Source organism: Pelecanus crispus, chromosome 5 (assembly GCF_030463565.1).
Source record: "Pelecanus crispus isolate bPelCri1 chromosome 5, bPelCri1.pri, whole genome shotgun sequence".
In the NCBI taxonomy this organism is placed as follows: Eukaryota; Metazoa; Chordata; class Aves; order Pelecaniformes; family Pelecanidae; genus Pelecanus; species Pelecanus crispus.
Window position 1 is genome coordinate 55,079,450 of NC_134647.1, and position 14,163 is coordinate 55,093,612.

At 49.9% G+C, this 14,163-nt stretch overlaps 1 protein-coding gene across 1 annotated transcript; it reads left to right on the top strand.

Moving 5' to 3' along the window:
* Window positions 1–10,106: 10,106 nt before the first annotated feature.
* Window positions 10,107–13,901, top strand: LOC104038646 (flavin-containing monooxygenase 1-like). Its single transcript, XM_009493084.2, is given in 8 exon segments — window positions 10,107–10,316; window positions 10,403–10,565; window positions 11,223–11,365; window positions 11,707–11,906; window positions 12,441–12,658; window positions 12,661–12,731; window positions 12,733–12,793; window positions 13,825–13,901. Coding segments are annotated over 8 exon segments (1,143 nt in total).
* Window positions 13,902–14,163: the final 262 nt, after the last annotated feature.

The following is a 14,163-nucleotide window of genomic DNA, read 5'->3' on the forward strand; positions in this document are numbered from 1 at the left end:
GGGACCCTGGAGGGACATGGCAAGGATGGGGAAGGATGCAGGAGTACTGAGCAGTGTGGATGCATGGGATGCTTTCTCCCCCGGCCAATATGTGCTGCTGCCTTGGTCATTACCCTGAAAATAATTCATCAAGAGATGTCTGAAAAATGGCATCGATAAATCGGGTGCAATCTCCATGCCTAGTAAATATGGGAGGTTTCACAGCTGGGGCTATGGAAGAGTGTAAATACCAGCCCCAGTAAGTAATGGTGATTATTTTATCCCTCTCAATGTGTTCAAGTAGTGGTGCATTGCTACACATCTCTAAATCTCCCTGTCTGTTTTTCTGGTGGGAAAACTTGGATTCAATGTGTTTGGTTTTTTGAGAAGTTTTGGTGTAGAGTTTGTGCTCTGGCTAAAATGAGCTTGCCTGAATTGGCCCTTTTCAAAAATAATTTTCATAACAGAAAAACATCCATTTTTTTCTCTAGTGGGGAAAGATACTGAAATGGAAAAAAAAAAAATCAGATTAACATATCACAAGGAATACTCTGGTATAATAAGTACATGGCCCACCAGCTCTCAGAACAACATCTGGACTTCACTGGAACATGTGAGCATCTGAAAGCTAAGATAAACTGTGTCTGCCAGCCAAAATGCCTGGCCCAGCTGGGACTGTGTAACCTAGCGCCATGGTTGCTGTGGCCATGGTGAGAGCATCCTTGGAGAGGTCCCTCTGAGCTGTTTCACTTTCCACTGGGCATCACTGGCCCCACAGCGACAGCTCGGATGGGCATCTGCACCTTGGCTTGCCCCTCTCTGTAGCTACCCAAAAGGTTTGTCCAGGGCTGATGGGGATGTGCCATCTGCCCAACCTCCCACCCTGGGGTGGGGGGGCAAAGCCTCCAAGGTTCACCCTCACCTGAGCAAGTGGGGAGGAGCTGGATGGATCCTGGTGAGCTGCTGAACTCCTGATGTGGCGGGATCCTGCAGGCTTTTTCTTTGTGTCCATTGGCCAGGAGTGAAACTAGCCCATGGCATAATTTTGGTGCTCCCCGGGAAGCCCTCTGCCTGTAAGCAGCTGCTTTTCTTCTCTATATGGCAATAATTTATAGCTTTGCAAAATGCTCCATGGTTTTATTTATGTAAATGCAAAATAATATCATATGTAAATGCAAAATAATATCATTACTGTGAGCTCTAGCCCAGGAAATGAGACTATAGGATGCCTGCTGTTCCCTTTTCAGTACCTCTGCCCGAGTGCCCTGCTAACACACTTCCTCCTGTCAGGAGCTGAAGAGGTTTGCCTGCTTTTATTTCTTCCAGTCCAAATGATGTGTACCTGTGGAGGGAAGCAAACCTTTCCTATGACTGTGGTTCAACTCAGAAAACCTCAGATGTGCTGACAATCTCAGAAACAAACATGAATAAAAATACAGTGACATCATCTGATCAGTTTTTCAAATGATCTTACAAAGCTGTGTATGGTGTATCTGTGATTTTTCTTTCTAGCTGGTGACAGCAACCTTGTTAACCTGCTAGGACACAGACTGTGGTGGTGGGGAATGTCACTTGTGCTGAGCTGCAGGGTGCTGGCAGGACCCACGCTGAATGCAATGGGTGCAAGGGACTGGCAGGGGAGCCCCTCTTCCCCAGGTGTGGCCAATAAATGGATGTGTGCCAAGCTGTCACAAGGCCTCTCTGGGGCTGGCTTACATCTGCAACATGGCTTGAATGACCTCATCATTATCAGACATGAGGTCATGACCTGTGTCTGTGCTGCTGAGAGCATGCTGGCTGCACTGCTCTTCCCTGGGCAGGTTGCAGGTGTTACTCCTGGGCAGAGGATCATGGGGAAGCTATACCCACCTGCTATTTTTTAATTCCTCTGTTCTACAGCTGTTCTCGTGTGTGCAAACCCACCCCAGGCCCAAAACCCCAAACTCAACATCATCCACCCAAACAAGGACATCATGGGGTAGTCCTTTGCAGAGCAGAGATGTGTCCCATTTTTCCTTTTACACCAGCTTCCACCTTCCTCTGCTATTCAAACAATTATTTTATACATGCAAACCCAGTAACCATCCATGATACTTTCACCCATTACCAGTTTGCTCCAAAAAGCCAGAGTTTTAGCCAGCATTTCATAACATTGCTACTGCTGGATGCCTTGGGCATGCCAATGCCAAGGCCAGCTGCTGGGTGAAGATCAAGTGAACCTGCACAGTGTCCTGCAGACCAAACACCATGGTGCTTATTTTTGCTTTGCTGGAGCAAGTGCTCCACCCAGCAAGGACTAGTTTGCCAGCCCAGCCTGCCTCCCACAGCCCAGAGCTTGCTGAAATAGTGGGAGGCAACAGAATCGGTGTCTGGGGGTGGGGTGCCTGCCTCCCACCCACCATGCCACTGGGGCCAGGCTCTCTGTCCCTGTGGGGGTCAGTAAATGCTTGTTTCCTAGAAATCCCCCACCAATTAAGGGGAACGAGCCAGGAGGGCCTGGGGTGACTCATTACTTACAGCTGGCCCAGCTATTTTAGGGCAAGTGAGGACGGGAAGCACAACTGAGCATCCAGCTCTGCCTGTTTCACATTGGCATCGCACGGCGTGCAGGGACCCGTGTATTGATGCATTTGCTATGGTTTCCTTTCAGACTACAGTCATCAGGATAAAAAAAATAAATGCTGGGACTTCTTAACCACCCGCCAGTGGGTTGTCATCACCAAAAGTAATAGGAAGGAGGAACTGGCCACTTTTGATGCTGTGATGGTTGGTGTCAGTTCACCGTATACATCCATATGTCCTGCCTGGACTCCATCCGAGGTAAAAACTCTTTTATGGAGTGCTGCTAGAGGCACATGTCTAGGAGCAGGGTTCACAAGCTGCTTATGTACCAGATGGGGAAGTTACTTCCAGGATAATACCAGCTGAGCAGCTGTAAGGTGGGAAGCCAGGGAGGTGGCTGGCCTGTCCACAGCCAGCCAGGGCTGCTGGTGCCTGGCACCCAGCCTATGCCCCACTGGAGGGGCTGAAACCAAAGTCTTCAGCCTATCTTTGGCTGGAAGCAAATGAAGGTCCACTATGAGGGTTGGAAAGGCACCATGCTGTATGGTCTGGGGAAAAGCCGAGGAACAGACCAAATGCTCAGCCAGCACCATCCCCTTCCAACACCTTGGTGCTGCATCCAACACCACAGCGCTACAGCTCAGCTACGGCGGCTGTCCTTGGCTGTTGACACAAACGCCACGTGGTGTGAGATGGATGATTCACCACTGTTGGATTATTCCTCCCTTATGCTTCACAAAATGAGGCTTAGACCTTTGAAAATATATCACAGCTGTTTGTGCTTGTGTTTCTGGTTTCACTGGTAAAGCCCAGAACTGATGATATTCCTGGAGACCGTGCGACTGTTATTGGGAGCCCGTGCAGGAGGCAGGCGATGCAGACCTGTGGTCCCCAGATGGGTTACCACGTTTTTCACACGCTTCTCCAGAAAAGTCCACCTAACTCTTGAAGGGCTGGCTGCAAAAAGAGACCACAGTAGTTGCTTCCCCACTTTCTCACCAGCTCAATCCCTGCCGCAGCCTGTTGTCTGAGATGCTGGGAAAATCCCACCTGGTGGGCAGGGCAGGGGTTACCATCTGGGTTTACTGCAAAAAGGCTGTTGGCAATCCCAGCTTTTTTCCATGCGCATCCCTGCCACTTTGCAGCAGCAGTCCTGCGCATGGCATTGGGAAATGGGGTGCTGGGAGATGTTTTCTGAGCTTGAGGGTCTTTATCTGGGAGAGAGGAGGGTGGTGAGGAGCAATATGTTTCTGAGCTGGTTCCATCACTGTGTGATGCTGCATTTTACATGAGAGCTGTCGGGGAGGAGCACATGTTCCCAGCTCCCCTCCTCCAGCCAGTCTTTAAATGTCTGCCAAAAAATAACATGGCTTTTTTTCCATATTTAGCAAACAGCAGCTCCCATTTCTGCTGTCTCAGCAGCAAGACAATGTTTCAATAGTTCTTATAGGCCATTTACATGCTTTCCTGAAAACTTACATTTACTGCATTCATTCACTTCTCATAGCTCATTTTTTTTCATTTTTTTTCACAGTGGTCCAACCTCCCTCAACCCTGACCTCATCAGCTGGGTGAAGCTCTTTGAGAAATAATCCAATACTCTGTCCCCTGCAGAACAATTTCCTCTTAAAAAATAATTTCCAAAATACAAATAGAAAACAGCAACCAGCAGGGTTAATCATCAGTGGTACTGAGCAGCCCCAAGACCCCAGGACCACCTGTGAGTGCTCAGTAGCTTCTCAGACCAATTAGCAAGCCAAGGCATAAGCCAGTCAGAGCTCCTCTATCAATTTAATCTGGAAGGTTCCCATTTAAACTGATGGAGAGGTGATGCTGCAAATTCTCCTCAATTATCTCCAAATGCTGTCAGCTTGTCTCTGCTGTGGAGATAAAACTTGATGGCCACTCCAAAGGCAAGTATGAGGTTGTGTGGGAGGTGCTGGAGTTTCCATCACTCAAGGGTTTTTAAAACAGGTGAAGGAAACAAGGTGGTAAAGGTCAGTTAGAGCTGCTTTGGAGGAGAAGATGGGTCAAATGTTCCTGAGGTTCCTTCCTATCCTGTCTCCTAGGGTCTGGTGAAGCTATCAGAGAGTGAAAGAAGATCTGCCAGCTGATGCAGCTCTACAGTGCCTGTGTTGGCTCCTCAGCAAGGTACTTCTGAGTGGTCTGAGAGTAGTGCCTTGCTTAGTGTTGGGAGGTTTGTCCTCTTAAAAAAAAAAAAACAAAACAACCTAATTTCTGGGAATAAATGCACAAAAGTGTTCCTAGGTGGGAGGCTGGGGTGGTGTGGGAGCATGTCTCTGCCTGAATTAGGAGTGCTGGCATGTCCCTGTGCTGGGGAATGGGAATGTCAGCCATGGATACACCTCGCTGGAGATGCTCTTGGTAAGGCAGCAGGAATTGAAAACATTTGAACTGCCCGGCCTGGGAGCGTGGCCAATATTTACAGAAAGGGGTCAACTGCACTGACTGAATTTTTGAAAACACTTGAAGGCTGATGGGTGACTTCACCTGGTGGTGGTAGAAAGGCATCTTCTGGTCAGGGTGGGCATGTTTTAACCATGTGCTCTCCAGGCAGCTCTTCCTTATGATTATTTGCTTACAAGTTACCTTAACTGTAACTCCTGTTTGCTCTGACAGTCTCTTCAGTAGTTATGTTTTATTACCTCTAAAATGACAGGGACAGACCCCAAATCCCTGAGGTTTGGCTCAGAAATAATGAGGAGGGCCTAAAGCCCTTCTTGGTGCTGCTTGTTGTTTGGGTGCATCTCCCATGGTACTTGGAGTCTATGTGTTTATCCACTTTGAGCCCTGGTATGAAGACATGGTGAGCAAGGGAGGGTGTATGTGTCCATCAAGGTTGTTTGTGTGAAGATTTTTGAGGAAACTCTTAATTGTACATTTTAAAACCTCCAAACCCAAGAATTTTAAACCTGCAGCTCTCCTGGCTTCACTAATGTAACAGGAGGCAACAGGTTTAACAAGCAGCTTCTCCTTGACAAATTCTGCAGGTTACATGCCTGGAAAACTCAGTGATTTATTATTAAACCAGGTTAAACTTTGCCAGATAAGTTGGAGTAAAACACTTGTGCCCTCCACGCAGACACCTCCTTGCCTAGCAAGCAAATCCCTATCCCATAGTACCTGCTACAGCCCATGTCTGTCCCACCACATCCTTTGGGTCTCCTTAACAGTGATGTCTCTTCTGAGTTTTCAGGAAGAGTTTAAGATATTCAGTGTACCTAACTCTGATTACAAAGAAATGTAAGTGCCCTGTCAGTGCTTGTCACTGCTTGCTTCAGTGCTTAAGTGTCCTCTATGTGCTGGAAACAGTAAAGTAAGTAGGAAAACAGCCCCTGATGATGATGGAGTAGCAGTTTTGGGTTTTTGTTGTGGTTTTTTTTTTTTAAGCAGGAAATTGCCTATTGGCCTCAGGGCCAAAGCATAAGCAAGTTTTTCAGAGCCAAAATCCAGGCTCTAAGAAATAGGGAGGAAAATATATTTTCCCACCAGCAGCTGCTTGCAGCCTCTGTTTACCCCATGGATCACCATATCCTGCAGCCTCATGGGAAGCAGTGGGAGGCAATAGCCACCTTTAGGGCAGCTTCACCTCTATGTGCAGTAAAGAAATGGTGATTAAAACCTTCAGGTCACTAAGCGGAGCTAGTGATAATATTGGAGAGGGGAAAATTGTTTCACTGATGAACCCAGACCCCCCATCCCATCAGCTCCTCAGTGTGTGGGGCAGCAGCAGCTGCTTGGTGGTGAGCACCCCACTTTGCTTAGAGACTGGCTTAACAAGAACTCCACTTTTTTTTTTTCTTGTCCCCCATCACCATGACACACGCCCAAAGCTGCGTCAGCCTAGAAAACAGCAAAGTGGGCTGTGCTAAGACCTGTATGTAGATTTGCCCCTCTTTGGCTTGAAAGGTTATTTTAAACAGAGATGATAAAACTGGTGATGGAGTTTTGCAGAGAAGGTGCCTTTTCCATCTAATTAAAACTAAATGGATGTATTAAGTTTCTCCTTCCGTCTACTGTAAAGATAAAAATCCCATTGCAGAACCCAGGCTTGTGCCACGGTGCCAGAGAGCTTTGCTCCTCAAGGGGAGAAGGGCCTCGCCAGCAGGCAGGCACATGATCATCCCATTCCCAGTGCTCCTCCCAAGCCACCAATGTTTATTTACTGCTCCTGGCTCTCCCCATGGTCTCCCATGACCTGATACATTCCCAGCGTCTAACAAGGCTTGTGTCTTGGTATGTGAAGATGTGGATAAACCCAGCTGCTTGGTGTCCCAGGCTGAGCAGGAGGAAGGTGGTAAAACAGTTCCCCAAATTATGTGCCCTCACTTGGGCACATCCCACCCTTCTGCCAAAGCCTGTTTCCTTCAGCGGTTTGTGTGCATGATGCCAGGGTCCCCCTTCCCTCCCCAACAGGGTGGCAGCACATCCTGCTTGCTTTTCTGAGTGGAGGGTGACAGGGACCTCTGCAGCCATGTCCACTCGTGTCTTCACAGGGACAGAAATTCAGGGGGACTGGCCCAAGAGTAACAAGGGATACTCTGTTTGAACACCAGGCAATGAAAGCTTTTTTCTCAGCCCTCAGATCATATTAAACGCCTCCTGATGTGCTCGCTCCTCTCTGCTCTGCACAGACTGTCCCTGGAGAGAAGCTGGAGAGATGAGTCCTGGGTGTCCCTGCCAGCAGGGGATGGCAGAGCACAGGCACCAGGTTGCCATCCCCTGCCGTGCCAGCAGCAGAGGTGAGTAAAGCAACCAGAATTTCCCTACATGTTTCCAAGGGTTTTTCAGCATCCTCGGCATGTGTGTGCATGTGTACAATTACAGTAATTACCTCCCTGCTATCTCACTGTCCATCTCCACTAATGCTTTATTTTCTGCATACCTGGTCCAGACCATCACAGGGGTATTTGGAGAGGGGAACACCATAGATCTGGGGCAGATCACAGGAAAGTGAGATTTAATCCCAGGGCACTGGGGCTTTGGAGGTGTTTCTACCCTAGACTTGTGCAGTAACACTTGCTGCTTCTCATCCCCCACCTCCAGACACACTCCAGACCAAATCCCCCATCAGGGATGGTTGAAATCACTACTGCTGTAAGCAGCTGCAGCAAAGGAATCTGGCCCCATTTCTATGCCAGTAGCTCATCTATGACAAAACAAAACTTGTTCTTCTAGACAGCTTCCCTGAACTGCCCTCCCAAAAGCACTAATGCTGCTCCTGGAAAGCTGCCACAGTGTCCCTCTAACTGCAAGTCACTTGGATGCCTGCTGGGAAACCCAGCAGGAACATATAAAGAACAAAATATTTGCCTTTGTGGATTCCCTACTCTTTTTCCCTGAGTGCTGGCAAACATCCTTGCAGGTGCAAGGTTTTGTGCATCTGGAGAAGAGTCCAGTGGGAGGGGAAGGCTGGGAGACATAGCCTGCACAAACCCCAACAGTGTCAAAGATGTGCAAGGCTTGTTGCGCATTCACCTCAGTAACTGCGTCCAACTGGCCTGGGAGAGCAAAATCTGAGTTTTGATCTGAAGTTTGATTTCACAGGCTCCAGCCCCTGCAAGCGCATCACTCTTGGCCATTGCTTATGGAGCTGTGCTGGAGCGTGGCTGGCACAGACAGCCCCAGACCAGGCACGTGCTCCGAACCTGATGGGGTCAAACCCAGGAGCCAGGCATTGGGCAGAAGCAGTGGTAAATCCTGGGGTGGGGAAGCCTGAGAAGGCTGTTGTTTTCTCATGGGTGCTGCAGATGGGTGTCAGCCCAGCCTGCCACACTCCCAGCCGTGCCCCAGCACAGGGGCCGTGAGTCCTGTCCCTCCATGAACCAAACATGTTTTGTTCAGGTGCCTGGGTCTGCCACAAAGCTCAGCAGACTTTTCCTGTTGCTAGCCTTCCTTGTTACCAATGTGCATCTTATTTCCACTTCTAGTTTCAACTCCCAGCTATCTCATGCCTCTGCAGTTTTGAATGCAGGCTCTGAGAAGATGTCTCTGTTGGATGGAGCTGCTTTATTTACCACCCTCTGTTCTGCAGACCTCAGATGGATTTCCCCCACCCCCCCACCCCTTCCCATGCAGCCTCCTTGGTTATTCAAACAATTTGGAGCTTAAAGAGCTAATAGCAAATTTGGGATCATTTACCCCTGGAAGATACCTGGATGGGTGCTATGTCCTGCATTGATATTTCAGCTAACATTTCCACTTTCTTTGTGTTTAGGACCTTGCTACGCTGGTGTTCATGGCCATTTCATGCTCTCCCCGTTTGCATGGGGAGCGTCCTGCCTGCCTGCCTGGCCGTGGGTGGCCACACGTGTGGCTGATGGCATGACAGCCTCTATGAGCAGTGACTGCAGAAACAGCTCTCTAGTTTTTGGAAGGTCCCCTGAGCGCAAGTCCCACCGAAACCCTGCTGTCCATTGTCCACTTTGGCTCCCTTTTGGAAGGCAGTCAAGATGCTAGTGAAAACATCCCGCAGCTGGAGCTGCCCCCACACATGTGGGTCCTCCTGTATGGCTGTGGGAATCAGCTGTGTGACCACTCCAGTCTCTCCCACCCACTCGATCCTCTTTTGGGATCATCAGCCAGGCCATTCAGCTCACTCTGCATGACAGCAGGAGAGTCCAGCTCCTACTCCCATTGCAAACCTGGGTTGTGCAACCACTGTGGGAGTGGGGTGGCCACAGCGGGGGGAGCTGCCCACACTCCCCTGCCTCTGCCAAAGCGCCATGTCTTGCCTGTAAATCAGGAGCAGAAGGGGCTCTCCCTGCGGTAAGATGGAGCATGAGCAGCCAAGGCTAGGAGGTAAGCGTCCCCAGGGGGCTGCAAAGCCTTTCGATCCCTCCCTGCCCCATGCAAGCATCCCATGGCTTGACACTTCTGAAATTAGCTGATATGAATACTTGCAGGGACAGTATGGAAAGTGTAGCAGCAACAGGGGTGGGGTGGCCGAGGCAGTATTTCCTGGATGTTATTTCTAGCTTCTCTGCAAAAGGGTAGGGAATTAAATAGCATATATAGCTGGGAGATGTTTGTGATATAAGTTAACTCCCACCACACAAAAACAACAACAACAAAAAAAAAACCAAAAAAAACAACCCCCCAAAAAACCCAAAACAGTTAACAATGAGCAGCTTATGCTGCACCTGGCCATCATCCCTTGTTTCATTGCCCACCACTGTCAGGAAGGGTTTGGGTCCACCATCCCCACTGCAGCCCTGGAAACCTCGTAGGGCTGGATGTCGACCCGGGGGCTGCTGCCTTTTGAGCCCTGGGGTCAAGCCATTTGCAGCCCTGCAACAGTCTGTCTGTCCAGCCCAGACCTCCCCAGCAGGGTGGCTTTGGGAGACAGACACAAAACCAACAGGACCCATCCCCCCTTCCTGCAGGAGCTGCAGCTTTGCAAGCTGGGGAGCGGATCAAGCTCAGCTCCAGCGGGTGGGGAAGGTGTGTGAGAGCTTGCTGGGTGCTGACCTCTCCCAGCTGCGCTTCCCCAGATCAGAGGAAGGGGAGTGGGGGGACAGTCCCCACCCTAGGGCGCAGGGCTGATGCACCCCAGGGTGCCATGCCAGGAGCATGCTGAGGCTGGCCGGCCAAGCCTGTACCCGTCAGTCATTGGCAACACCTTGAAGGAGATATTGGTGTTCGACTTTCCCTACCCCAAGCATTTCCCAGTGTTCCTGCCCAACACCCAGCTCCTGGACTACCTCTGGCACTATGCTGAGCGCTTCAGCCTCCAGGACCACATCAAGTCTGGGGTGAGTGATGGGTGCCCAGCGCTGCCCCGCTTCCCATGCACGCTGGGCACTGGTGCTTGGCACCCTGCTTGGCTTCCACGTTTCAGACCACTGTTGTCAGCATCTGGAAATACCCCAACTTTGCCACCACGGGCCAGTGGGATGTGGTTACAGAGGTGGATGGGAAGCAGTCATTGAACATCTTTGATGCTATTATGGTTTGCAGTGGCAATTTCTCTGAGACATCCCTCCCCCTGCACTGTTTTCCCGGTATGGTACACAGCTGCCTGTGGTTACCTGCTTCCAGGGGCTGGGGGAAGAAGAAGGATTAGTGATTCCTCAGGAAAATGCTTCCTTCCTTTTCTTGCTTCTGCTTTTCAAACCTCTTGGCATGAACAGCAATACATCCTTGTGCTTCAGCAGCCACCTTTTTGCAGGTGCTGGTCAATTCAGAGCAAACTTCCAAGGTAGGATGGTTTAGCCTCAGAGAAACTATCCACACAGTATGCAAGATGGGACAAGGTCCTCTCAGTGAAGCTCCACCATCTTTGACAGGGCTGTATTAATCACTGCTGTGATGAATCTCCCCAGCCGTCAGCAACAAGGTTGCCTTGCCATCAGCATTATCAAGTGCTTCTGAAGCTGCCTGTAGGACAGGAGGTCTGCAGTCTTTTCTGAACCTCTGCCTCCTCATCTTGTAGAGGCTGAATCCCAAGACTGCACCAGCACAGCTCTTGCTGTGGCCCCATTTTGGAGAGGAAGTACCAAGTCTGTGTGCGTGGGATGGAGGGCTGGACCTCCTCAAGTCCCCAGTGTCCACTGATTGCGCTTCCTTGCTCTTGCCATCTGGATTGTTTCTATGCCAGTTCTACCAACAAAAACCACAAATGTTCAAATAATTAAAAGCTTTGTTTCTTTTTCCCCAAGGCATCAAGAGGTTTCAAGGCCAGTACTTCCACAGCCAGCAGTACAAACATCCCAATGTGTTTCAGGGGAAGCGTGTCCTCATGGTCAGCATGGGCAATTCAGGAGTGGGCATTGCAGTGGAGGCCAGTCATGTAGCTGCAAAGGTACCACCACCCAGCCACCCCAGGGGTGTGGGGAGGGTGATGCTGGGGGCAATAGCTCAGTTTGCTGTCACCGCAGGGAGAGCAAGCTGAGTTTACCCTGCATAGTGTCCAAACAGTATTTCTGAACCTGTATTTCTTGGTCAAAAATCTACGCTGAAAGAAAGTTGGTTGTTCTCTTCTTTCCTGTTTCACCTCCACTGCCAGCTGCTGGGAGGTCTTGAAGATGCTGTTGCTGCTTTTTCATTGCGTAGCTGTCTGTGCCATGCCCCTCTGGGGTTACTTTATGAAGGCAAAGCAGCAAATTCATCACCCAATTCGTTGATTTTTCCACACTCTCCCAGGTGATTGTTTGCACCAGCCGAGGCACCTGGGTGGTCAGCTGCATGTTTGACCATGGCTACCCATGAGACATGGTTTTCAACATTGGCCTTATGAGCTTGATCAGAAACAGCCTTCCCGGACCCCTTTCGCAGGGATTCATTAACTACAGGGTGAACCAGTGGTTCAAGCATGAAAACTATGGCCTTCAACAAGAGAAGAGGTACTTCTTGGTGGCTCCTATCCCATGTGGTGTCAGAGGGCTTCTGCTGCAGGCAGGGGGGAGATCTCCACCAACCAACATCAACCAATGCAGCAAACAGCACCCAGAGTGGAGTTTGTAGCCCAGCAGAAGATGATAAGCGGTAGCCCCCTTAGGTGGTGTGAGATGGAGCACACTGGAAAAGCCCAGGAAGGACCAAAGGAGTTTTCCCTCATTAAGCTCCCTGGGAAAAGAGGAAGAGGGAGGCGTAAAGCATTGATCAGCTCTGAAAAGAGATGGTGTGAAGAGTAAGTGAGTGAATGGAGGAAGAAGGCAGGAGATGTCCATGAGTCACTCAGGCTGTGGGACAGGGTGACATTGCTACAAGGGTGAAATATGTTAGTTTTTGGAGAGGCGGGGGAGGTAGGGCTGTTTGCTCAGAGCAAAGGAGACCGGGAGGTCATGGGGCTGGAGGACCCAGGGGGAGGAGGAGCAGGGGCACTGGCAGGACTTGTTCATGGTCTCCAGTGCTCAGAGCCCCTTGTCTCTCCAGAGATGCCTGGTGTGTGAGCCTGTGCTGAACGACAACCTTCCAAGCTGCATCCTGTCAGGGAGGATCACCATAAAGCCGGGTGTGAAGGAGTTCAAGGACAATTTGGTTGTCTTCCACAATTGCCCTGAGGAGACCATTGATATCATCATCTTCTGCACAGGCTACAATGTCTCCTTCCCATTCCTAGAAGAAGCAGTCGTCAAGGTGGAAAACAAGCACGTGTCCTCTACAAATACATGTTCCCAACCCCCTTGTGGGGGCCCACCTTGGCTGTCCTAACTTGATTACAAGCCATTAGGAGCCATCATGCCCATGACAGAGATGCAAGTGTGCTGGGTGACCCATGCCTTCAAAAGTAGGGGAGCTAATGTGAGCTCTACAATGTACAGAAATGCAGTTCAAACTGGACACGTCTTGTCCCTTCCATGCACCTGGGGGGATTTCAGTCCTTGGGGACCCCAAAGCTCACTTCAAAGTGGACAAGGGAGCATTTCTAGGGCTCAGACTTCCCAAGTTATTTCACTTCAGCTAAGGTACAGCAACATAAGTGCGTGACTGGTCCAAGCTGCATGCAAGTTCATGACATCTACCTTAAATCACTTTTTTTGCCCTTTAAGCTGATGCTTTTAAGCTAGTGCTTTGTATCCCACTTGCTGCAAGCCGAGAGCATGTACTCTGCTCCTTGCTGTGACTCAGCTGATGCACAGTCCTGTACCTGAGCCTGCAAACCATGGTCTAAATTAGGTTGTCCAGGACAGTATTTTCTCTCTAAAATATTTTAGATGTCAGAGCACAGAGATGGATATGTAAACCTGGATGGACAGATAAAGGTTGCCTTTAAGATACTGTGGTGGATCCATCCTGGCAGAATTCACTGCTCTTTAAGGGTCAGGGTGGTTTGTCCACCATGACTACCAGAGGAGAAAAGTCCCATTCCACAAGAGGAATTATTTGTAATTATTGGGGAAATTGAGGAAAGAAACCTACTGGTGTTTGGGGGGGGGGGGGGGGGGAGGGTAAGAAATATAATAATAATAACCTTCCATTGGGCTGGTGTGGAGGGCTGCATCAAGGCTCCTCCACAGAGCCAGGGGAACTCTGGGGTTTCTCCTTGGGATGGTGATCTCTGGGGCTTGCACAACCCATTTCACCCCACATCATCTGCCTGTGCCCCAGCAGCACAAATCTGTAAGAGCAGGAAAAAGTGCAGGTGAATTTGTACCACCATGAAAGGCTGGTCTCTGGCGAATCACCACTGCCAAGCTAAATCCAGCTATAAGGCTTTCCTGCCCTCCCAGGGAAGGGTTTCCCACATTTTGCATTGCTGAATGAGTTCCCAAGTCCCCCCAGAAGTTAAACTCTGCAGGACGCTCTCCTCTTTTCTAGGCTTGTGTTGGTTGCCTCCTCAGTCTGTCATGGAGAAGGAAGTAAATGAGAAGAAGAAAAACCAGATGCGAAGGTAAGCCAGTCCCCAGAGCCCTGAAGGTTTTTCGGTGGATTGAAAAGCCCCTGGAGTATGGGGGGCAGAAACACAGCTCACACGCTGTGGCTGCTCTCTGCATGTATAGCAGAGGCAAGGGGGGGATGCCCAGATCCAGCCACCCCCTTATTTGCTTTCACTGAGCCAATGTAACCTTTGATTTGACAATGATATTTTGCCTGTTGATGACAGGAAGAAATGAATTCAGGGTAGTCGAGACTAAAGCTTGCTTGGGAGTTGGGGAA